Source organism: Lemur catta, chromosome 5 (assembly GCF_020740605.2).
Source record: "Lemur catta isolate mLemCat1 chromosome 5, mLemCat1.pri, whole genome shotgun sequence".
In the NCBI taxonomy this organism is placed as follows: Eukaryota; Metazoa; Chordata; class Mammalia; order Primates; family Lemuridae; genus Lemur; species Lemur catta.
In genome coordinates this window covers 12582886-12607071 of record NC_059132.1, presented here as the reverse complement: position 1 = coordinate 12607071, position 24186 = coordinate 12582886, and the positions used below count along the sequence as shown (strand labels likewise).

Below are 24186 nucleotides of genomic sequence, written 5' to 3'. Positions count from 1 at the left end.
CAGACAGGCTATCATTCTTTATTCGTATCCTTTCGTATTGAAATATTTTTATTAGTCTTTTTTTCCTTAAGACTTTTGACAGCTGTTTATAAAAACACAACAAATACACAACACAAAACTCGGTAAAAATAACTCACTATATGGTCCATATACTCAGACGCTGTAATATATTTATATAATAAAAGATGAAAATAGTCACTTTCAAAATAAAAAATAAGTTCTACTTTTTGTTTATTTTACAATGTACTTAATATTCTCTTCTGTTTCCTCTCCGGCTTCATCCCCTTCTCTCCGCACTGCGAGGGGTCCCCCGTGGCTGTCCCAGCCCCACCGAGCTGGGCTGCGGGGCTGCGGGCCAGAGGCTCAGGCTCAGGCGCAGGCGCGGCAGCCGCACTCCGAGTGTCTCTCCACCTCCTCCACGAACGACGAGCCGTCCGTGCACTGGAAGGCGTATTTCCGCCGCTTGCTGCGGGTGGGCTGGCAGCACTGCGGCCCGCAGCCCCCGCGACACTCCACCACGGGCACCTTGGAGGCCGTGGCACATGACACATAACCTTTCTGGCGACAGATCACCTCTCGGACCACCTCGCCCAGGCACGGACTCTCTGCAGAGGGCAGAAGGTGCAGCGTCAGGGCCCTGGCAGTGTAGTGTCTGTCGGGACCACGAGCAGAACCCAGGTAGGCTGTTCTGGAACACTTGGCATGTGGAGACCCTGAGAACTCACCCACCCACCCATCCACCTAACTAGTTCACGACTGTTAGTTAGGTGCTAGGCTCTTTACTAGGCTTGGAACTAAGCCCCCTGGGTAAAACGGTGATACAGACAGGCTTTGCTCCTGCCTTCAAGGAACTTAACGTCCAAACCAGATGAGGCAAACTGGTGGACTGTGGGCTAAGTGCTGTCCCCAGACAAGTTTTGATTCCCCTACACACACTTAAAACCTAAACCAAATGCCAACATTCAAATAACAGGAGATTTCACCTAAGTTTGGATTTCGGGCTTCTTTGAAAACCAGGAGGTCTGGTACAGCTAAGCCTGCACCCCTGCATTGCAAGGATGAGCTGAGTGCCGTGGGTGGGGCAGGAGAGCTCCCGTGTGCCCCGGCCCCCACCTCTCCCAGTAGCCTTTCTCCCTTGGTCTGGAGTCGAGACACTAATTATATAATTGTGCTGAGACTGAGGTCGATGCTACCAAGGAAAGTTCATGCAAGAGCATGCAGCACAGGCACTTGGCAGCAGGGAGGCTTCTCTGGAAAGTGGTGCTGGGGCTGAGATCTGAGTAAGCGGCAGGAGTGAATAAGACAGTGCTTGGGGAGGGACTTTTCCAGAAGTCCTAGGAATAACTGGAGAGAGGGAAAGGGGACCCTGTATCTGCTTGGATGCTCTTGATCCTGACCTAACCCTCTATCTCCACCCCCTGCTGTCCTTGCTGCACTGAGGAAGGGAGCCACGGAACAGAGCCAGGGTCCTCGGCCACACAGCCTTGGTAGGTCACTCGTCATCTCTGAGCCTCAGTTTCCATGTCTGGAACATAGTGACACATTTGCCTTTCCTTCCAGCTAACTCACAAGCTGTACCAGAGGAGACTGTGAGGGAGAAGAGGCTGTATGCATTTTAAAGCTTTAGGTGTTTCAAGATGACATAATGTGAACTGTGTTAGGGTTGAAACAAATCTCTAAACTTATGGGATTGTTGCAAGGATTGGATCAGAAAGAGGCTAGTGCTGATGGGCGTGTGTGCACGTGCGTGTGATGTGGGGTGGGGGAGAGTGCAGATGTGGCAACATGTCACGACTGCGGCAAAGGGACGACAAGAGCTGCTTATGCTGTCCTGATAAATTTTCTATAAGTCAGAAATTATTTCCAAATAAGTTATTTAATCCAATTTTAAAAAATGAGCAGTTTTGGTTAAGGAGAGTATTTCCCTTAGGTATAAAATGTGGGAGAGCCCTCAAGTGACGGGGTGGCCTGCCTGGGACTCTGGTGGCATGGAGGAAGACTTCTCAGTGTCCATGCAGGAGGAAAAACTCCAAGGGGACACAGAACCATTTTAATGTTAGTATAATTTAATTTTCCTTTTTTGAGCTCGTGTCAAAATTATACAATAAAGGGGCCGCTCACTGAGATAAATTTGATGTTTCTGAGAATAGATCAGATAAGGGAACTGGGTTCTGCTGACCCAAGGGCAGGAGGGTTGGATGAAGACCGGTGCACCAGCTGCAATGTTACTGCACATGCGAATCACTGGGGCCCTTGACAAAATGCAGGTTCTCAGGCCTGGGGTGGAGCCTGAGGGTCTGCATTTTTAAGAACTCCCAGGTTACGAGGATGGTTCCAGTCAGGGGCTGCGGTATGAATCAGTTTTGAAGGCATGGCACTGCCTGGGCCAAAAAGCTGGAGGAGAACAGGAGCAAAGAGACAAGAACCATCCAGATGGTTCCTGCTTCCTCTCCCAAAGAGGTCCACTGATGGTCATTTTCGACACTTCACTCGTTTCATCTTTAAATTAGTTTTATCGTTTGTTTGTAAGTTATTTATCACTCACTCATGAAATGTTAAAGTTCACACTCTAAGAATCTTAACTTCTGATGCTTTATTTACTAGGCCCTCCTTTTGTTCTCACAATAAACCTACGGGCAGAGGTGCTATGAGTTATTTGCACTTTTGGATGAGGGAATGTGAACCAAAGAGGTAAGACGTGTGCTCTTCGAGGTCACACGGGTTCTAAGTGACAGAGCTTGGCCTTCATCACAACCTGGCCCCTTAAGAATCTTAGCCTGGATTGTTCGTGAAATTAGGCTCTAATGTAGTTCAGCTGCCAAACTCAGCATTGTGCCAGGTGCCAGATATTTTACATCCTGCCTACTTCTTCCAATGACCCCTACAAGGCAGTGTGGCAGCCAGCCTCCAACACGCTCCAGTGACCCCTGCCTCCGGGTATGGATGTGCTCTATGTGTCCCCCTCCTGCAGTAGACGTGCCTGACCCAGGTAACCGAAATGGTGGTGTGACTTCCAAGGCACTAGGTCATGTAAGACTTTGTGCTTCCTCCTTGCTCTCTTGGGTCCTTCGCTCTGAAGGAGGTAGCCATCAAAATAATGTCCAATCAGAGCCTCCATAGCCTGGAACTTGTCAAAATGGAGGTCAAAGCCAGAGGCACCTGACTCATCCAAACATCCTGAAGCGGGGGGATGTCACTGAGGCTGTAGATACCCGCTGTGTAATGACACAATAATCCCGGCTGCGTGCAGTATTGCCACGAGAACCACATTCCATCCTACAACCCCAAAACATCCTACTTGATGACAATGACAAGATGAAACTAGCTGACTTTGGGTTTGCCATATTTAGCGGCACATTTGTGGAAGCCCTCCTTTTTGTGCCCTAGAAGTTCCCCAACCAGGACCAGCGGTGGACATATAGAGGCTGGGGTAGTCCTCTACTCCATGACAGCCAGGACTCTGCCATGGCATGGAGAGAACTGGGGGGAATCTTCAAGCAACGTCACACCTGCAACGTTGAGATGAAAACATTTCTGAACAAGTTCCTGACCCTTGGCCCCCGGGAGAGGCCCATGCTCCTTCCAATGACGAGGGGCTTGTGGGTGAATGGGCAGCAGATGCCAGAGGAGACCAGGAAACCACAGTGACTGCCTGCCCATGAGTCTCTGTCCTAGCACGGTGCCCTGCTGACATGGCAGAGAGCCAGGAGGAGGGACCTGTCTCCAGGAAACATCCAGGGAAGCCGACTCCCACCAGGCTGGATGGCCTGAGGGGAAGACCTCAACCTTCCCCCTGAACATGGGCCATAGAAGCTCACCAGGAGACTCGCCGATGTCACTTTGAAACTACACCCCTTCCTGCCAGCCCAAAAGACCCGCCGCAAACAGGCAAACGAGGTGCTGGTGGCGGCCAACGCTGAAGCAGAGAGCAAGCGACACACTCACACGTGCGGGTGACAGTGGTGGGTGGGAGCTGTCAGCTGTCAGTCCACGCCTGGCCGACCTCCCACTCTGTGTTGGGATCCGGGGAGCTCAGGGTCGGTCGTCTTGCTCTCCATTCTAAAGGCAAGGAGACATGCAAAGGGGACTCTCAGGTATTCTGCAATGCGCAGGACATTCTCATTGACTCTTGCACCCTGCTGTGCCGCACATGTCAGGGCTTCCTCCTCCCGTCTGTCTGAAACTCTGTGCCCTGTGACCAACTACCCGTGCCCTCCCTCTGCCACCCCCCAGCCTCTCATCACCATCAAGTTATTCTACTTCCATGAGGTCAGCTTTGCAGATTCAGCAAGTGACGTCACGCTGCGTTTGCCTTTCTGAGGTGATGGATACGTTAATTAGCTTTATGTCACTGTTCCACATAGTGCATATATACCTAAACTTCACATTGTACTGCATGCGTGTATACATCTATGACTCGCCTATTAAAAATAATATCAGCAAGACCATATTAAATAACATAAGATGCAGGAAGGGTGCCTAGACCGCTCCAGATACTTGCCCTTAGCCGCTTCAGCTGTCTTCTTGCACTGGCACCACCCTGGTCGACCGCATGCAGCAGGTCTCTCTGGGCGGCAGGATGCAGCACATTCTTAATAGGAAATTGCCAAGTCTCCCGGCAAGCCCCTTCCGGCCCTGGCCCTCTTCTGAGGCAGCGGTCTCGGTCTCCCCAGCCTGGACAGAGCTGTCTCCTCTTTGCTCTGACTCAAGGGTAGGGTAGTAGCAGGCGGAGCTGTCATGCAGATTGATTGGCCTATAATGAGGCTTTGTCATCACTGGGTGGTTGATGATTGGGTCCTGCATCTGCATCCAAGCATCCTCCATGAGTTCAGCGACGGTGGGCCTCAATTTACCGCCGATGGTGAGGCACTTCCTCACCAGTTCTCTGAGTTCATCAGAGAAGAAATCTGGTGTCTCATAAATTCCCCCAATGATGTTTTTCTTCATTTGCTCCCAGTTGTCGCCCATAAACGGAACATGCCCGGCTACCATGTTGTAGATGACCACGCCCAGGCTCCAGACGTCCACCTCCGGTCCCACATATTTCTGACGCAGGAACATCTCTGGGGCACTAAAAGCAGGAGTGCCACAAAATCTGTTCAGGTAGCCCTCCTCAGTGAAAGTCTCGGCGAGGCTGAAGCCAGCTAATATAACTTTGTCATGTTTTCCGTCCAGCAGGATGTTGGCCGGCTTCAGGTTGCGGTGCACAACTTGATTCTTGTGGCAGTGTTGCACCGCAGCCAGCAGCTGGCGGAATAGGGGACGGGCGTCGCGCTCACTGAGGCGCTGTTGTTTCCCGAGAAGCCTGCCAAGGTCCCTGCCACTGGCATACTCTGTTTCCAGGCACATTTGTTTTTCATCCTCGAAGACCCTGATAAGCTTCAGTATATTAGGATGTCGTAGGGCCCTCAGGTACTGAACCTCCCTGCGGAATCTTATCAGCGCGGAGCTGGTCTTCTCGGCCTTTTTGATGGCCACCTTGGTGTTAGTCATAAAGTCCTTGGCCAGCATCACCTTGCTGCGCGCACCAGAGCCCAGTTCCCCGAGGAAATCATCATAGTCCAACTCCTCCATGGGGAAACTGGAGGCCAAATCCTGCGCCATGGCCCCTCTATGCTAACTCTACGATAACTAACGAACGAACACTCTCAACTATATTAAGTAGGGTAAGGGTACGAACAGTACTAACTACACTAATGATAATAATAAATAATATTACATAATAATACTAATTATACTAACAGGGCAAAAGAACAATACTAAGTATACTATCTTAATAAAAAACAATATTAACTATGCTACATGAATGCTACTAACAAACAATATTAACCATACTATGGTAACAAACTAATAACTATCCTACGCTAACACAACTAACCAGCAAGCTAACTACACTGACAATGTTCACTAACAATGACAAACCAGTAGCGCTACGGTCAAGGTCCACAGGTCACCAAAAACAGCTTCCTGGGCAATAAGACCAAAATCCTAGGCCCAGCCGGGGGCTTATATAGGGGTTGGGGATTTGGTGACAATGGCGCTCTATGAGGTCAGAGCAAGAAATGGGCCAATCACGGCTGGGTAAAACCTACAGTGGTTTTTTCATTTTTTGGTCATGAGAACATTTTCCTCTTTAAAGGAAACAAGTGTTTTCTGTTTACATGCTTAGAGAGACACTGATACTTACTTTATTAGAAATTTAAACCTGTACAATTCTCAAGGGACCTTTCCATCTATAGTTTGAAAACCTTTAATAAGTTTAGGCTTTTAAAGACCTTGTCATGTGTATGATTGAAATATTCAATTTCTTCTTCTTAAAATTCTGATTGGCGTCAGGGGAATGCTACAACATAGCTGACATCATGATCCTCCTTTCAGTGACACTCCTGGGGCAGGAAGAAGCATTTGAGGGCCAGCCCTGCAGCTCAGGGCCCAGCCAGCCTGGCCCGGAAGGAGGGAGAATAAGTGGCAGACACCACAACCCAGCCCTGGGCTGCAGGTCGAGCCAGGGCTGACTCGGGATGGCTGGGACCCAGGTGCAGCGGGAGGCTCCACGAAGGGACGGGCTGGAACCGTTCTGGTTCCTGCCCTGGCCTCCTTGGCCTGGACTCGGATGAGCACTGTTGAGCGGGGCCTGGGGAGCTTCGCAGACCTGGAACCTGGGTGCCAGGGTGGAGTCCCTTCCACGGCCACACCAGCATGTTGGTGTCGTGCTGGCCCTCGGATTCTCTTGGTCCAGAGGGATAACATCGCAGCCTTCCTGGGGCAGATTTAGGGATGAAATAGGGCAGCAGGACCGCCAACTGAGGGCCCCGAGGTCAGGCCCAGCACTGAGTGTGCCACAGGACGCATCTCCCGGACCCCGACAGCAGCCCACGGTGTGGCCTCAGCTCCTCCGCACTGGTCTCCCAGCCTTGCATCAGGTAGGCTCCAGCCCTCAGGACAGCCCTTGACTATTTGCTAAGGACACGCCGGCTGCCTCTCACTTACTCTGCGCAGGCAGGGCAAGGCCCCATCATTCCCATGTGAGGAGAGGAGGCTGGGAAGGGAGCAGCCTCCATCCTCACAGGCAGAACGGCAGGGACAGTAGAGGAGGACTCCGACCTGCCGGGGTTTTCCGCTCTGAACTCTGTGTCCTTTCCCATGGGTGTAGGTGGTGCTGAGAACAGCCATGACCCTGCTCAGGAAGGCCAACCCCTCCTGGCGGCCACTTGAAGCCGCAGAGGCCAGGACCCTCGCGGTCCATCCCCTGCTGGGCTCCTGACAGCCTCTGCTGCTCCGGACAGACGGCTGCTGTGAGCTGAACACGTAGCAGACCCGACACGTCCACAGGGCAAAGACCCTCTGCAAGTCCGTTTCACTTTCAACTCCTGGCAAACTCACCCAGAGCAGCGTCAAAGCCTGGCTCCCCGGTGAGAACATCACGTGCTGGGAAATTGGAGACGGCTGGCTGGAACTGCCGCTGGACCTGAGGAGGGACTCTGGGTGCAAGGTCTCCACGACTCCCCTCTGGGCCGGGGGAGCACTCACCTAGAGAGGGGGAGGGAGAGAGAGGGTGTGGCCAGGCCTGCCGGCTACCACACCCAGGCCCAGGAGATCCAAAACCCACAATGAGAGCAATCCAAGAAAGCCACCTGCGCCCACGTGCCTTCCATGCGGAGGCCCAGGGCTGCGCAGAGCTTGGGGATGGAGCCACAGCTGATAAAAGCCAAGGAAGAATTACACAGAGCAGGGGTCATGCTGAATCACGGGGAGTTTCAGATCAGCATTTCAGCGTTCATTCTAGAGCACGCACCTGGGGGCACTGCAGACAGGCTCAGCCCACTGATGCGTGTCTCCTGTCGTGTCAGCAAGGGACGAAGGCACTTTGACTCTGCACATTAGGAGGGCACCGGTTCTCCACTAATACACTGAGTGTCACTGGCCAGCAGCACAGAGCTGTCCCCCTGCCCTGACGCAGGAAAGGACAGGTTACCAGGAAACAAAAAAGCTGCCCCACGCATCAGAACAAGAAGAGTGGTATTTAATTCTACAAGGTGTGTAAGTGGTTTTAGAAAAACAGCCTGTATTAACTTGTTCATTTCTGGCAACTGCTGTCCAGGGCTGTCATGGGCGGGGGATGCGTTGAATGTGCTATGCACAACTTGGGAGAGCAATTATAAAAATCAAAATCAGTGACTAGCCTGGTAAGTCATTAGTTTCTGGGATCAATGGTGGTAAACTGGCTTTCTTTGCTCTGGTGCTCTAGGGCTGAATTGCATTTCCAGTTCCGAAACAGGCAACTTCCGGAGCTAGGCTCTTTTATGACGATTCCTTTCCCTGGCTGGGCTTGTGGAGGACTCAGATTTCTAAAAGACTGAAAGGCAAGGAGGAGGTGGGTTAAATGCTCTCTCTGGAGTTGGTGTGACTTTGAACTGGAAAAGTTGATAAAACCCCCTAAGAAGGGCACGAGAAGCCACCTCCCTGCTCCCTGGAGCCTGGCAGGTTCTCTAAAGACCACGCGAGCCCCCTCATTCCGTACCGTGCAGGGTAGAGCTTCTGTCTCCCACAGCAACAATCACTTTGGAGCCTGTGGCCTCCTGGAGGCTGGCATGGATGGGTGGATTGACAGGCCGCGATCCCCTAAGGGACACCAACTGCTATCTGGGGAAGTAGCCAAGGCAGCTGATTGAGTGCCCACTGTGTGCTGGGGCATAACGTTACCCATTTCACAGGTGAGAACACTGAGGCTCAAAGCCCAAATGCCTTGGTGGAACCTGGCAGAACTGGGTCCGGTGCAGGCGGGTCAGACATCGCTGCCCGGTGTTCTCACACTGAACAAGCTACTTCTCCCAGCAGCAGACCAGGGAGCTGAATTCATTCATCGGGCTGGGTGGGCTGCAGATTTTGTGGATTTTGGCTTCTACCACAGCCACGATCTCTTCTTTGTTCGTGAATTTAGTTAATTAATCTCCCGGCCAAGAGAGAAGGATCCATTTTGCTTTACTGTCACTTGACCACAACGAGTCCACATGAGCAAAATGTGAACTCGCACAGCCCAGGCTGTGAGGGCCCCCAGGACCCAGCCTGCCCAGATTCCCCGGCGGGTCCCCCGGCTCACCCCAAACCTCCCCAGGCTGCAGGCCTCCCTGTGTCCCCTCTGCCGCATCCCCCCAGCCTCCTCTGCAGAGCCCAGTGGCCTCTGCCCTTCAGGCCCAAGGCCACCTCTTCCACCTGGAAGGCCGCCGCCCTGTCAGCAGGCACCAGCACTCCCTGCCGCCCACCGGTCTGGTTTCTACCAGGATGTGAACTCCTGGAGAGCAGCGTTGGGGTCTCACTGCTCCCGGAGCCCCCGCAGCTCCCAGGGCTGCAGCCGATGCAGAGCCTTAGGTGACTGGGCCTCCATCACCTCCAAATTGCCCCAGGGCTCCTGCTGCCAAGGCACTGCCTCCTCCTGTGGGTTACCACCATGCGTCCCCAGGGACTGACCGCAGGCTGTACCCCACTCCCCTGCCCAGCCCTGCCTCTCCTGTCCCAGGGTGTCCTTTCTCCTCCTGCCTGCCAGCTGCAGTCTCCTCCCAGCTCCTCCTCCCCCTCCAAGCAGTGGCCCAAGGCCTTCCCCCACCCTCTCCTGCCCTGCACAAGCCTGGGTGCTCCCCCCACTCGCAGGGCTCCATCTCTGGGCTGGGGCCTCCACCCCATGTCCCACCCTGCCCCCAGCCTTCCTCAGGGAGCTCCAGACACCCCCGCCCGGTGGGCCACCCAGCCTCACCCAGAGAGGCCACAGCCGCCTCTAACTCCCTGGGCCCAGACTCCTCACCTCCTTGCCCCCATGCCGGCCCCCACCTCTGTGCTCCACACCACAGTGAAGGACCATCATCAGTCTGGTCACCCCGGCCCTCCCTCACCTCAAGCCCCACTTCCAGATGGTCACCCAGCCCACCCAGTGGTCCTAGCCAGGTCCTGTCCTCAGTCTGCTGGCTGGTTCCCCTGCACTGACCCCCTTTCTCTCGAGCTCCACCTGATGCGGAGCAAAACTTTCCAAACACACCCCTCATCTGTGTCACTCTCTCCTTAAAAATAAAATCCACGAAGTCCAGCATGGGCTTCAACCTCTTTACTGTGAAATGGCAACAGGAGCAGAGAGTATCTACTGAGCACTGGCCATGTGTGAAGTACCATTTTAAGTGCTTCACACATCTTATCAATAACTCATTGAATCTTCACAATGCTAGGATCTCCATTTTACAGGCAAGGAAACGGAGGCACAGAGAGGTGCATTAACTTGCCCAAGGTCACACAGCCTTCCGGTGGCCGAGCTGGGATTGGACTCAGACAGCCTGGCTCTAGAGCTCACACTCTTAACCTGCACTGAACTGCCTGGAATCTGGTGCATTTCATGATCTGATCACAAATCCAGACCCCGCTTCCCTAAACCTCAGCCCCCACCCGAGGCTCTGACCCTGGACCTCACACACCTCTGCCTGTGCCACCCCCAACCCGCCCACTCTCAGAGGCTCCTTCCGGGACAGCACAGCGCTATCGTCACAGTCACAGGGTGCATCTGTCTGCTCCTCAGAACTGACCGTGTTCCAGGCGTGGGGCTGGCCCAGGGCAGGGGTTCCCCATTGAGGTGACGTCAGCGGCCAGGCACGGCGGGCGGAGCACCAGCACACGGGTCAGGAAGCTGCGGTGCCAATCCCAGCTCCATGACCTTAGGCCAATCGTGGACCTCACTGGGCCTCAGTTTCCCCATCCATAAGACAAGGTACTTGGAATCAATGATCTCCAAGGATCTTCGCCTTTGTTGGCCAGAAGATGCTGTGGATTTTTATCTATCTAAGATCTTTGCCCCTGAGTTATTCTTATGTATGTTCCTACCTCAGATTTCTCAGCTGGAAGGTGAATGTACTCACTTTAACACCTGAGAGGGAGGAAATATTACCTCAGTGCCATTGTTTTTATTGCTCAAAAATGGGGAAAACATGATCCTACCTTGACGCAAACAATGATGGCTTGGTTGGTCCCAAAAGGCTCTTGTGCAGTCACTTCAATTGTGGACGTCCCCATCACAGACTCTGGCACCAACAGCCCTTTGCATCAATGTGCACGACAGGAACCTTCTCGGGCCCACCCGGGACACGGTAGCTCAGAGAGGCCGCACCGTCCCTACAGAAAATAACACAAACCTATTTTTACAGATGGCGGCGATGAGGAGCCCGGGTACAAGACCAGAAGACCCAGCGGTCTGTGGTTCCCCATCGCTCCTGCGAGAGGAAGAAAGCCCAATCTCGGCCACGCGGGGCCTCAGGACCACGTGCCGTCAGCTCTCTGCAGCCTGGTCGGTCACCCAGGGAAAAGTCATTCGGAAACCACCGGTCCCAGGACGGTGAGGCTTCTCATGCTTCAGACACAAGCCCCTGCTGTGGATGCCCAGCAAGGAAGGATGGACCGTGAGGGTGGAGTTTCTTTCCTCAGTGACATGGCACCTTTGTTGTCAAAGACTGTTTCTGTGGCACATTGTTTTCTGTTTCCTGAATCGAGGCAGCCAGGGGTACCAAAGACAGGACGGGGTTTGAGCTGGATGGAAGCAAAGGCCAGGCCCAGCACTCCATGCTAAGGGCAGTGTGCACATCCTGTCCCCTCTCTGGGACTCGGTGTCCTCAGGTGTGAAAAGGGAGCTCATGAGGATAAGAGAAAGCCACTCACTACGAGAGGGGTTTGTAAACCACTGCTGCTGTGCTTGGGTGGGAGACAAATCATGCAGTACGTTAATATCCTTTTATACATTCATGAATATCATAAAGAAACACACGGAGGAAAGGCCTCCAGCTCCCAGGGCCGGCCCCCCTCCCCTCTCTCTCTCTGGGCAAGCCCCACACACCCTCTCTGGACAATTGTAAGCAAGTGGTATTGCCTCCCCTCGACTTCCTCCCCCACCAACCCCCTCCGCTTAGCCCGAGGAGCCGCTCTCCAGCCTTCAGACCTCTAGTTCCCGCTGCTCCATCTGGAACGCCCCCCCCCCCCAATCCCCACGGAGCACCCTCCTCTGGGCTCTGGCTTAAACACCACACCTCGCTCTCTTGCAGCCCTCCTCACTCTCCTCCTGCAGGGCACCCCCTGTCACTCACCTCTGTGTTCCCGGAGCCTAGCACGGAGCCTGGCACTTAGTGACTTTGGGCTGAATGACCGCTGTGTGTGTGTGTGTGTGTGACGCAATGTGTAAGTGCTCCTGTGGCCTCTACAGCCCTCTACTATGCAGCTGCCATTCAGATGCAAGTTGTTCTGAGGAAAGGCATCGCCTTTGAACCGACTGTAGGAACTACCTTTGCAGACCTGCCTTAACACAGCGCTTCCCAAACGGGGCCATGCACCCCCATCGCCCAGGGACACTGTCAGGGCTCAGCTTCCCCCTGCGCAGCTGTGGGGTGGGGCTCAGATCTGCATTTCCGTCCTCCTGGGTGATGATGACCCTGCTGGTTCACGGACAGCACTTTCAGTGGCAAAACCTGAAAACACAGGGGCGGCGTTTGGAAAATTTAACACTTCCCAGCCAGTACTTTTGGCCCTTTTAAATACTGAATTTCCGTAGCTAGCATGAAAACAATTCTAGGCTACAGGAAGGAAAAAGGCACCCACGGCACGGGTTGGAGGACTGTGGAGGAATAGAGGAGTCCACAGTGAAGGGAAGGACACAGAGGCCACCCCTCTTCAAGTGCATCACCAACAACGATTCCTGTAAAGCCCCCACAGCTCCTGACAACTGCGGCATGTGTGCTGCTGGATGCAAGCGCAGCGTCACAGCCCTGCTGAGCGCAAGAGCTAAGCCACGCACCTGTCCGTCTGGAGCTTCATAAATGAGCTGGGTGCCATTAAGATTTGTCCTGCTTCTATTCCTGGGTTGAGCAGCACCAGCTTGTCAAGTATCTGGAAAAGAGGGCGGGTTTCATTTCCTGTGTGCCCTGTAGTCACGTCCAGGCCAGGTGTCTGCTTCTCTCCTAGCAGTGAGAGCCAGGGGCAGAGAGAAGAGGAAGGGAGCCTCCTCACCTGCCAGGTGGCTGGCGACATGAGGGGAAGGGCTGACCTTCACAAGAGGCCCCAGGAGTGATGACAAAGGCAGGCAGGCTCACGTCTGTGCACCGTGATGGGAGCTGCTCCACGGAGCCTAACGCAAGCCTCTGCCCCCATTCCCAGTTAGAGAGAGCCTTACCTGCCAGGCCCTGTGCATGGGGCAGCACGCAGAACTACAGCGCCCAGGGCCTCGCCCTGGTGTCGCTCTGCCAGGACTGAGCCTGGGGAAGGCACCACCTACAGTTCCTTTCTCTCACAGAGATACCCTGCTCCTCACTGCCACTGTCTCAGAACAACCCCTCCCACCGCCTTGGCCCTATCTGGCTCCCTCTGTCTTGTCACACTCTTACAGGATCCACGTGGACCACATGCACGGGGTGTGCCATGACCTCAGCGCAGCAGATGTTAAACCTCGTGACGACAGATCTGAGCTCAGCACTCCCAGGTGCTCCGAGGCCCTCGCTGGCTCCTGAAGTCCATGGTCGCAGCACTTACCTGGGAACTATAGACCCCTTCTCTGCGAGGCTCCTGGTCAGCTAACCCGCTAAATCCCCTTGTCTAAGCTCCTAGGGCTGCTGGCTTCTGTGGCCTCCCGGCCTGGCTCAGGGGCAGGCACATGCTGGGCAGGTAAAGCTGTGCCTAGAGCTCCCCACTGGCTTCTGATAAGTCCAGGGGGACTCCCCTAAGGGCCTGAGCCCTGGGCCGGTGTCTAATGTCATCTGAACTGCTGGGTGATTTTCCAAGAGGAAACAGGCCTGTCTCCCCTCCCTCCAACACCTCTGTGTTCTATCTACAGCAGCCTAGATTTCTTCATCTGCAAGATGGGCCTAGGCCTAATAATCATGGACAGGTGCCCGAGGCTTGTCATCCCAGCTACTTGGGAGGCTGAGGTGGGAGGATCACTATCAAAGAGTTTGAATACAGCCGGAGTAGCATAGTGAGACCTCATCTATCTCCCCTCCTCCCTTTCTATCTAATTAATTAATAGATAAATAAATAAGTAAAACGATGCAAACATAGGACGATACTAGGGAAAATAATTCAAAGTCAATTCACATCTGGCTTTATACACTGCTAAGTTCACTGAAATCTCCCTTTTAGGCCATGCATGGTAGCTCACGCCTGTAATCCTAGCACTCTGGGAGGCCCAGGAGGGAAGATCATTTAAGTCAGGAGACCAGCCTGGGCCAGAGCGAGATCTCCGTCTCTATTAAAAATAGAAAGAAATTAGCCGGGCATGGTGGTGCATGCCTGTAGTCCCAGTTACTCAGGAGGCTGGGGTGGGAAGATCCCTTGAGCCCAGGAGTTTGAGGTCGCCATGAGATAGGCTGACAACACAGCAATCTAGCCTGGGCAACAGAGCGAGACTGTGTCTCAAAAAAAATACAAAAAACTAACAAACAAACAAACAAACAAAAACCACAACCATTTTGTTGTAGTTTTGTAGCACAGCCCTAAATTTAGCAGGTTTTACCAAATATTATATGCAACAACATGATCAAATCTGGGCAATTTTTAGTCATCCCATAAAGATGTTTAAAATACCCCAAATGAACATTTCCTCTGCACTTGCAGAGGCATCCTAGCAACATGCTGGATGGAAACCTATCCTCATATTTAAAAACTTGAACACAATGGGTGTTAATTTTTGGTTTTGAGTAACAGATACCTACTGTGTGAAAATCTTTGTCAAACTTGTAAGCACCACCTGCTGCAGCGCATAGCACTCTTTGTAAAGTTGAGAAGTTTTTATCGCTTCCCATTTGGATAAAAGTAGGTAGGTTCTGGGTTGGAAATCTGATAAAGTGCGAGTTCCCTCTTTGGCCAAAAAGTGTTAAATCCTTAAGTTCAAGGTGTACATCCCGAATGCCAGTGGATCCGTATGCTACATTAGAAGTCAAATGTTTCCAAATAACTTTTTAAGTTCTCAACTTCTTGTTCTTCCTCTGCCGTGGTATCAATAGACTGAAAACATGTGAGCTTTACCAGAGTTCCCCCAATGTCCATGCCAAACCATGGAAAGCTGTGAATTAAAAACATGTATTTATTGATTTTAGAAATGCAAATTAGGAACTAATTAGCCATAAATTTCATTTACCTAAACAATGCATTCAGTCAATAATACTTATTGGACAAGACACATCTTCTATGTGCAAGTCACCTTTTCCCCTTCAAAGTTTTATTTGTATATTTTCTAAAAATGTGTGAGATAGGATGCTTAGAGATGGCCTGGCCCTTTTAATTCCTAGTCTGGTAGGCACTCCTTTTCATTTATTAAATACTTATCATGTGCCCCAGGGTATGGGAAACATTTGGACCAACTTTGCTTCAATAAATAGGTCATCACCTAGGGGCTGAAAATCTTTGTTTCTATAAAGACTTTAACATAATAAAATTGGCCTACAATCACTTCAAGTAACCTAAGGGAAAAGTTCCTCCTTAAAAAGAAATCTTTTTCTTTGCACATTAAGTATATTAAAGTTTCTTTGGTATATCTGGCTAATAAAATTAGCTGTTAATAATGTTGAATGTAAGTCTACTCAGGGACAAGCACATTCTAGCAGGCAGTGTCTTTTGGGTTTGGAAATTGGCACTCTCTCACTAAACTGGGCTATATGACTTTGGAAAAGCCATTAACTTCTCTGGATCTTAGTTTCCCCAATTCCCTTCAATAAATACTTACTGAGTACCTTTCTCTACACCAGAGAATAGGAATGTGGGTGAAGACGATAAAATTATTGCCCTGAAGGAGGTCAATCTAGTAGAGAAATTTAAATACATAAGAAGGAGATAAGCAAAATAAAATTATATACAAAGTATAGATTAACAGAAAGAATGCTAAAACCCTACGCCGGTGTTTGACTGTAGGGAATACTGAAAACAAAAATAGCCTACCCAAAGGCAAAGAGGCGTAAGTCAATATAGTTGGGAACTAAGAAAAAGAGTAAGGCTGAGGAAATTGAGGGCCTTGCACACTAGGATAAGAGATTAGGCCTGAAGTGGTTAGGCAATGGGGCACTACTGATATTCTCAGCAGAAAAGTGGCACAGTCTACTGCAAATTAAAAAACTTACTTAGTGGGAGTGTGCAGAATGCACAAGAGCTCCTTAAGATATGTCTGTAAAGTAAGGCTAAAGTACCCTAAATCTAGAAGATCAAAATCACCTAGGTATCATTTTAAAAAATACAGATTTCTGTATTTTTAAAATATAGGAAATTCCTATATTGTCCAGTACCTCACCTCAGAGATACTGGACAATAATCTTTAAGAGTAAAATCTGGGACTCTATTAAAAATTATATACTGTACAGATCCAGAAGATTCTACCATAGCCAAATCTAAATGGAATTTGAGAAATCACTGGCTTTGACCACTTGATTCCTTTGTGTTATGACACTCAATTCTATAATACAATGTGATTTCCTTACATTCATTGGCCATAATCTTTACATAGTTACAAGATAGTGTTTTTGTTTTACCATTGTTCGAAAGGCTGGGGGGAAAAAAATCAGTATGGTAACAATATAAATTACAAAATTCTAATTTTTTGAATTGAAGTTCAACTAATTCAGTTTCCACAGAACTACAGCTAACATTTACTGAGGGCTCACTATCTGCCAGAAATATGTCAATCATATGTGCCAGAAATATGGTAATCATGCATTGGCTCATTTTATCCCTAATATTCCTATAGTAGGGGTTTTCCTATTGAGTGTACCACTTCACAACGCGTAAATGAGGCCGAGAGATTAGAAATTTGCCCAAGGTCAAAATGTTAGTAAGTGACAGGGACAGGATTCCATTCTAGAAAGTCTATTTCTAGTCTCTGGGATCTTAACCATTATGATAGGTAATACTGAAGATACATGGATTATAAAATGCCTGAAGATACATGGATTATAAAAACATGTATGACAATTTTTATGTAAAATTTAAGGAATATTCTCTCTAAAATCCTACTTTATTTTGTAAGTATTCAGATTTTACTTGATTCGTGTGTACCATCAGAAAACCAGGGACATGGTATTCAATGAGAAAGGATTCTAGACATTTCTCCATTTTAGAATTTACACATTTACTAAAATTACATAATTTTAAATATGAGGAAGGAATAATTCTCATTATCTTCTTTTGGAGAAATAGTTCATTTGCTTTTATATTTGAAACCCAAATTGCCATTCTTAAAAAAACAAACAGTTTTTTAAAAAGTAAAATGACTTTGGACCATAATTTGGGAAACTAGGGCCAACAAGACCCCAAACAAGCACTATGTGTTTATATCACCTTTAGGCTGGTATAAATAACCAGGAAGCAACAGAAGCAGAAGAAACTAAATTTTCTCAATTTTGTTGGGTGGTTTGCAATGGAGACCATCTTTTAAATAAGCACACACTATTCAAATGAATGGTAAGGCCACTTATAGAAACCATACGATAACATACCCCTGTGTAAAAAGATGGTGGTATCAGTAAGTTTTGCTTTCCATTTATTCATGCATCTGGAATTTTCGCTTTAAGAAATTCATGCAAAAAGTCATAGATCGCCTCCTTGCCTGTGTCGCCCCCCACCCCCCAAATCCCCTTCACAGAAGCAAGCAGCAATACGACTAACAGTTACACAGGAAATTTACACCAAGTGTTTGCTTGTACAAACACACTCAAAGAAAACAACAGGAACAGATTTACTGATCCCATAACCAACGAGATGCCTTCAGAAATGTCTCAGTCTGCTGAAAAAACATGTAATTAGGACACTTTTCAGTGGACATTAGATAAAACAAAGGAATCCTTCTGATATGACATAACCAAAATGAATTTGCCTATGCTTTATTCTACATTTCCTGGGGAAGGGTGGAAATCCCTATTGCCACATTAAGTACGTTCTGGGATAGGAAAATTTGTACAAGGTGAGATTTATTAAACTAAAAACCTTTATCATCCAAAATTCAAAATACATTAGGAAAAAACATAACCTGCAAATTTTCTTTCAGTGTTTAGTGTCAAACAAACATAGGTGTCAAAATATGCATACAAATATAAAAATGTCATTCGGAGAGCAAACTACAAAGCTAAAGCATTACCAGGTGCAAAGTTCATGCCATTTTTATTTTCAGCCAGAAGCAACTCCTCCCAAGGCTTCTAAATATCTGAATACAGCCATTCTTTGACTCACGTGGAGTGTTTAATACTTACACAAAACCATGAATTAAGTTTCAAAGGAACCTTACTGGCTAGAAAAACATTTCAAGTTTACAGATAAAATATTGGGGAATAAGAAATCATTTACTTTTCTAAAGCTATGAAGGAGTACCAAGGTTTCTGACTCCAAAGGTATACCAACAGCCAATTCCAACATACATACTCTGGCCACTCTGTAACGCATGTAGTGAAGTGTTAAAGACACGTGTATAAAGGGTGATAAAATATATATACAGGCTGAATGTCCATAATCCAAAAATCCCGAATCCCAAAACCAAATGCTCTAAAATCTGAAACTATTTGAGAGTTGACGTAAGGATCAAAGGAAATACTCATTGGATCATTACAAATTTCAGATTAGGATGCTCAACAGTTAAGTATAATGCAAATATTCCAAAAATCCAAAAATATCTGAATCTGAAACACTTCGGGTCCCAAGCATTTCAGATAAGGGATACTCAACCTGTATTTACACACACACATTCTGGAGCCAGCAGTAGAAAGGCTCATTTATATGTAGTAGTCCATCCTTCACTGCCGGAAATTCTGTTTTTAAAGTCTGAAGTACATGAAAGTGTTAATGTTTACTGACTCGTACAGAAAGAAAATCACCGTTTAGATATAAGGTATAATTGTCACTAAAATGATGAAGAAAAACAAATAAAAACTTTCCACAGCTTCTTTAAAAGGCTTTTTAGGCATGCTACTTGCATGAAACCATCAAACAGTTAAAATCCTAAACAAAACTATACATTATCACAGCATATTAAATCTCTCATTTATGTTTTTAAAATTATATCAAATGCTGAGCACCTACAGTCCCAGCTACTTGGGAGGCTAAGGTGGGATTGCTTGAGCTCAAGAGTTCCAAGCCAGCCTGGCCAACATGGTGAGACTCTGTCTCTTAAAAAAATAAATAATAAATAAAATAAAAATTTAAGGACAACCACAGGTCCACCTAATAGCTCCATGAGGTAAGAAAAATACCACAATTTCCTAAGAAATCAAGCAAGTATCTATACCAACAGCTTTGTTGCTTCTGGCAAGGGATAATTAAAAAGTAGGTCACCAGTGCATCACCAACCTACTTACTGCACACAACCTACACATTTCTTATCACTTTGAGAATAAACATTCACTGCCAAGGTGAAAAGGAAAGAAACCAAAATATACATTTAAAAAGAGAAACACATTCCATAAATATAAATAAGCACTTTGATGATGGCAAATATACAATACCAGACTGTGAGAATTCCCACAATCTCTCATGATCTGTTCACTCAGCCTTCAAAAAATGAATAGCTTATAGAGTGCTATCAAGAATTATCTTCCTTGGCCAGGCCAGGTGGCTCATGCCTGTAATCTTAGCACTCTGAGGAGGCTGTGGCTGGAGGATTGCTTGAGGTCAGGAGTTCAAGACCGGCCCCTCCCCCTACTAAAAATAGAAAAAATTAGCTAAGCAACTAAAATTAGAAACAAAAAAAAAAATTAGCCAGGCATGGTGGCGAGGCAGCCAAGGCGGGAGGCTGAGGCAGGAGGATCACTTAAGCCCATGAGTTTGAGGTTGCTGTGAGCTAGGCTGACACCATGGAACTCTAGCCCGGTCAACAGAGTGAGATTCTGTCTCAAAGGAAAAAAAAAAAAAAATTATCTTCCTTACCAGGTAGATTATGTATGCAAAAGGAGAAATCTGCATGTCCAGCCATCTTTTCAAATGATCAAACAGCAGAAAATATCTTGCTGTAAGAACAGAATGCTAATTTCTAACAAGATGTGTTAAGCATGGTATTTTATTAATACTAAGTGTTGGTAAGGAAGTGGTGGTGAAGTACTAAAAAGCTATTTAATTGCTATTGGTTCCACACAGATTTCAGCCCAAAGGGATCCTATCCCATATGAAGATTTAATTGTTCTTTAGCCAAAACGCTGAAAATATTCAAAACATTATAGGTTATTTTTAGGAACAAAATTCTAAAATGGGTACATACACTGGTAAATTTCAGATAGGTATCAAGTTCTTGGCCAAGACGTTTTACTGTTTTTGGTCATCATTACAAATAAACATGGTGGTGTTTTGAAATAGACTAAGAAAATAACCATCTTCACACCTTCAGTATTATTATTCCTAAGCAGAGTGCTGGGTAAACATTTTTCTCTTTAATAAATTAGTTATGTCTAGGGGAGCTATAATAGAAACTATTCCCTCCAAATATACGTTAATTATCTACTGAAGTGATAATAATTCTTATGTAGTAACTAAATTTACAAGCAGGCCAGTCAAATTATACCCATGCAAACTACACATACACGGTATACAGTTTTCTCCAGTCCTAACAAAAACGTCAAGTATCTTATTTAGGTTAGAAAAGCACAGACTCAAAACCCCTATCACATCACATTTAAATATATATGTATGTCATCTTTTAGTATCAATTTGTTAATCCAGTTACGTGCCAAACAGGTAGGCAAAGCACAAGCTGAAAAACCTATACGTTAAGAAATCATGTCAGTTAGAGTATGGAGGAACACAAGATTGATTTTCTCCTTCCCCTGGGGTTGAATTACCACACAATTTCAAATGTGATTCTTCTAGTAATACAGTTTAGAGCATAAAACCAATTCCTTTTACAATTTTCTGGTTATATGCATTTGGTTTATAACCTGGTAATATATTGGTGATATATCTAAAAGCCATGTTTTCTAACACTTGGGTGAATAAGGTAAGAAAATGTGTGAAGCCAAGGTTACTTGTTCATCAGTATGGTATGTAGCTGCTTCTAGTACTGCTGTAAGAGTTAAATGATGCAATGCATAGGAAAGACACTGCCTTACATATACTAAGAGGTCAATAAATGTTATAATTATTCCAAACAAACCTTATAAGAGAAAACATATCTTTCACTAAACTTAATTGTTTAAAAATTGAATAATTATGGTATTAGAAGTACCCATGAAAACAAAACAAAAAAATTAGAATACCACTTTCCAGTTACAAATATTTCCAGGGCAGTTCATGGTTGAAATATCTTCTTTTACCACACACACACACAAATGAGATCCTCTTTATGTTTTACTATAATGAACACAGTAAGCAGTAAAGTCATCTTTTATATACAAGAAACTGGAAATGTTATTTTAGGCTTCCAAATCATATTAACTGACTGGTTTTTTGGCATTGCCATTTTAAGATTAATAGTCTCACAAAGTACCACAATGTAGTAATAATCAACTTACTTAAAAAAAAAAAAAAAGGTGGGGCTGGGCGAGGTGGCTCACACCTGTAATTCTTGCCTCAAGCACTCTGAGAGGCCCAAGGTGAGGCGGGAGAATTGCTTGAGCTCAAGAGCCGCCTGAGCAAGAGTGAGACCCATCTCTTCTAAAAGTAGAAAAATTTAGCCAGGTGTGGTGGTGTAAGCCTGTAGTCCCAGCTACTTGGGAGGCTGAAGCAGGAAGATCGCTTGAGCCCAGGAGTTTGAAGTTGCTGTGGGCTAGGCTGACGCCACAGCACTCTAGCTCAGGCAACAGAACAAGACTCGTCTCAAAAAACAACAATGCAGGTGGTATTCATACCTGATTAGGACAATAGTTTGCTCAAATCTACATAATCAAATCACTATAACAAAAAGAAAATAAACACCATTATTAAGAGTCACAATGAGTTTGTCATAAACTCTTTGCCAAATGAAATTCTAAGATAGCAAATGTATGCACTGAGGGAAGATGTCAAGTGTTCTACATTGCTAAACCTGTTCAAGATGCATTAGTTTAATTCAGCAAAGGTAAAGTAAATTAGAATTATTTTTACACTACTTTGTCATTTAAGCCTTTGTATCATGGTTTTATAGAGTCCTTTAACAACCATCACAAGAACACTTCATTTATCACAAGAAATCACCATGAACAAACTTCTTTTAACCAGCAGATAAAACTACCAGATAAAAAAAGGTTTCTCTAAATATTTAGACTATGCCCTTGGAGCACAGGAGAAAGAACACTGGACTAAGTCAGCCCACCTGGGGCTCTGAACCTCATTAACACAGCTGGTTTGGTGTAGCCTTGGAAAAGTTACTCTGGGCCTCGGTAAGTTCAATTTCCTCATCTGTAAAATTAAGACCACGTTACCTCACATTTAACTAATAATTAGCAGGTTTCAGAGTACTTTAGCTTGCTGCCTTTCTGGTGAGGTTTTCAAGAAATCTGATGGGCTGGCAGTCAGTGCCCTGCTTCCATAGCTGAAGATTTCTTACAACATGAAACGCTATAAAAACTGTAAAATATCAACACAACTCTAGGACATGAGCATGAATCTCCATATTTCTAGTTGTTCTGAGAGACTATACTTAATGGATGACAATCACAATGGCTGAGTGATTAAATAAACCAATGACAGGAATAAAAGGTTTTTAAAACGCTAAAAAAAAAGACAACAAATTAAAGTTGACCTTCTATTTTAAAGCATGGTAAGAATGTCTTTTTTAGAAAAAGTACGCGCATATACAGTCACAGAAGAATCTCTACACCTATTCACCATAATAGTGGTTGGCTCTGGTGCCGGGAATACAGGTGATTTTATCTTTTTGTTTATATTTTCCAAAACAAACACGAACCAGTTGATATTCTAAACAAACCAAGGCAATTATCTATGCACAGGTTACATGCACGTGCGTTTAAAAGCTCCAATTGTAACAACATTGACAACCCCCACAAACCCACTGGGATTTCAAGGACATAGGCAGGAAGCCCGGAAATCAGCAAAAACGAGTGATAACTACCCCCCGCGCAGTCTGACAGCCAGGACCACCTCTTTTCAACCTGACTTCAAAGGAAGCTGGGAGAGGGGGCTGGCAGCTCTAGTCTTGTTTGGCAAAATCCGAATCAAAAATTTCCTCTTGCACCTCCCACACCTCGAGGAGGAAGTGGGAGGAAAGGACCAGGGGGCGGCCGAGGCTCACCAAGCATGTACAGGGGGATGGGGAGGACAGGCGCCTCGAATCAGGCGCGGAAATGGTCCCTCCGCCCCCGTCCCGGGCCAGGCGCCGGGGAGGAGCCACGGACTCGGAACCAAGCCGCTCCGCCAAGAGGCTGCCAGACGCGGCCCAAGGCTGCCCTCCCAGCCCCGCGGGCCCGAGCCCCCATCTTACAGGGTTTTTTGGCATCCTTGATCTTCATGGCGTCGGCTGACGGGCGAGAGGCAGCCTCGAGTCCGGAGCACGGAGAGCAGTGGCGGCGACTCCGGAGGGGTTGGGGCCGCGCGGTGAGGCCCGGCCGGTTCCTCCCCCTCAGGCCGGGCGGGGCGGCGGCGCCCGGGGCAACGCCCGGCCCAGGGGGTGGCCCCTCACCCCTGCGAGGGGCGGCCGGGACCTAGCGAGCTGGGGAAGGCCGCGGGCCTCGCCGCTCCGGGACCCCCTGCAACCGCTCCAAACGAAAGGCCCCGGTTCCCCGAGCCGCCGCCGCCCTGAGAAATAGCCCGCCCAGGCCGAACGCCCACGTGACGCTAGCCCCCCCCTCACTCCGTCTCCGCCAGGCTGCTGGGGATTGTAGTTCTTCGGGCCCTGAGGCTCCGCTCTCCGGCAGCAGCTGTGCGGAGGGACTACAAAGCCCAGGATGCATCGCGGGACCTCCGCGGCCCCTGCGTCGCCCGAGATCGCCGCAGAGTGGTCCCAGCGAGAGGAGGGCGGGGCCTAAGTCTCGCCAACGAGGAGGCGGCCAATGGTGGCCGAGGCGGGCGGGCTGGGGAAGGCCGCGGGCCTCGCCGCTCCGGGACCCCCTGCAACCGCTCCAAACGAAAGGCTCCGGTTCCCCGAGCCGCCGCCGCCGCCCTGAGAAATAGCCCGCCCAGGCCGAACGCCCACGTGACGCTAGCCCCCCCCCCCTCACTCCGTCTCCGTCAGGCTGCTGGGGATTGTAGTTCTTCGGGCCCTGAGGCTCCGCTCTCCGG

General features: G+C 48.1%; 1 protein-coding gene across 13 annotated transcripts; it reads right to left on the bottom strand.

Annotated features, from left to right (window-relative positions):
* Window positions 1-214: 214 nt before the first annotated feature.
* Window positions 215-24039, bottom strand: LOC123637939 (serine/threonine-protein kinase MARK2-like). Of its 13 annotated transcripts, XR_006735108.1 has the most exons (10): window positions 23390-24031; window positions 14724-15073; window positions 12815-12906; window positions 12306-12488; window positions 10975-11148; window positions 8522-10800; window positions 7796-8356; window positions 7384-7530; window positions 3946-4059; window positions 215-605 (listed from the first exon to the last, which is right to left on the bottom strand). XR_006735108.1 is itself a non-coding variant. In XM_045551148.1 (3 exons), exon 1 carries the CDS (start codon window positions 5602-5604, stop codon window positions 4513-4515), a length of 1092 nt encoding a protein of 363 aa, XP_045407104.1. In that variant the 5' UTR covers window positions 5605-7377; the 3' UTR covers window positions 215-605; window positions 3946-4059; window positions 4502-4512. The 13 variants fall into 13 exon arrangements, 1 of the variants encoding a protein (XP_045407104.1); XR_006735112.1 differs by having other exon boundaries at window positions 7796-7951; window positions 10975-12488; window positions 23390-24039; XR_006735103.1 differs by having other exon boundaries at window positions 10975-12488; window positions 23390-24033.
* Between the last annotated feature and the right edge of the window lie 147 nt (window positions 24040-24186).

What these genes read in the sequence shown, in the direction of transcription:
- LOC123637939 (XM_045551148.1), bottom strand. Translation starts at nt 5,604, where the DNA reads ATGGCGCAGGATTTGGCCTCCAGTTTCCCCATGGAGGAGTTGGACTAT.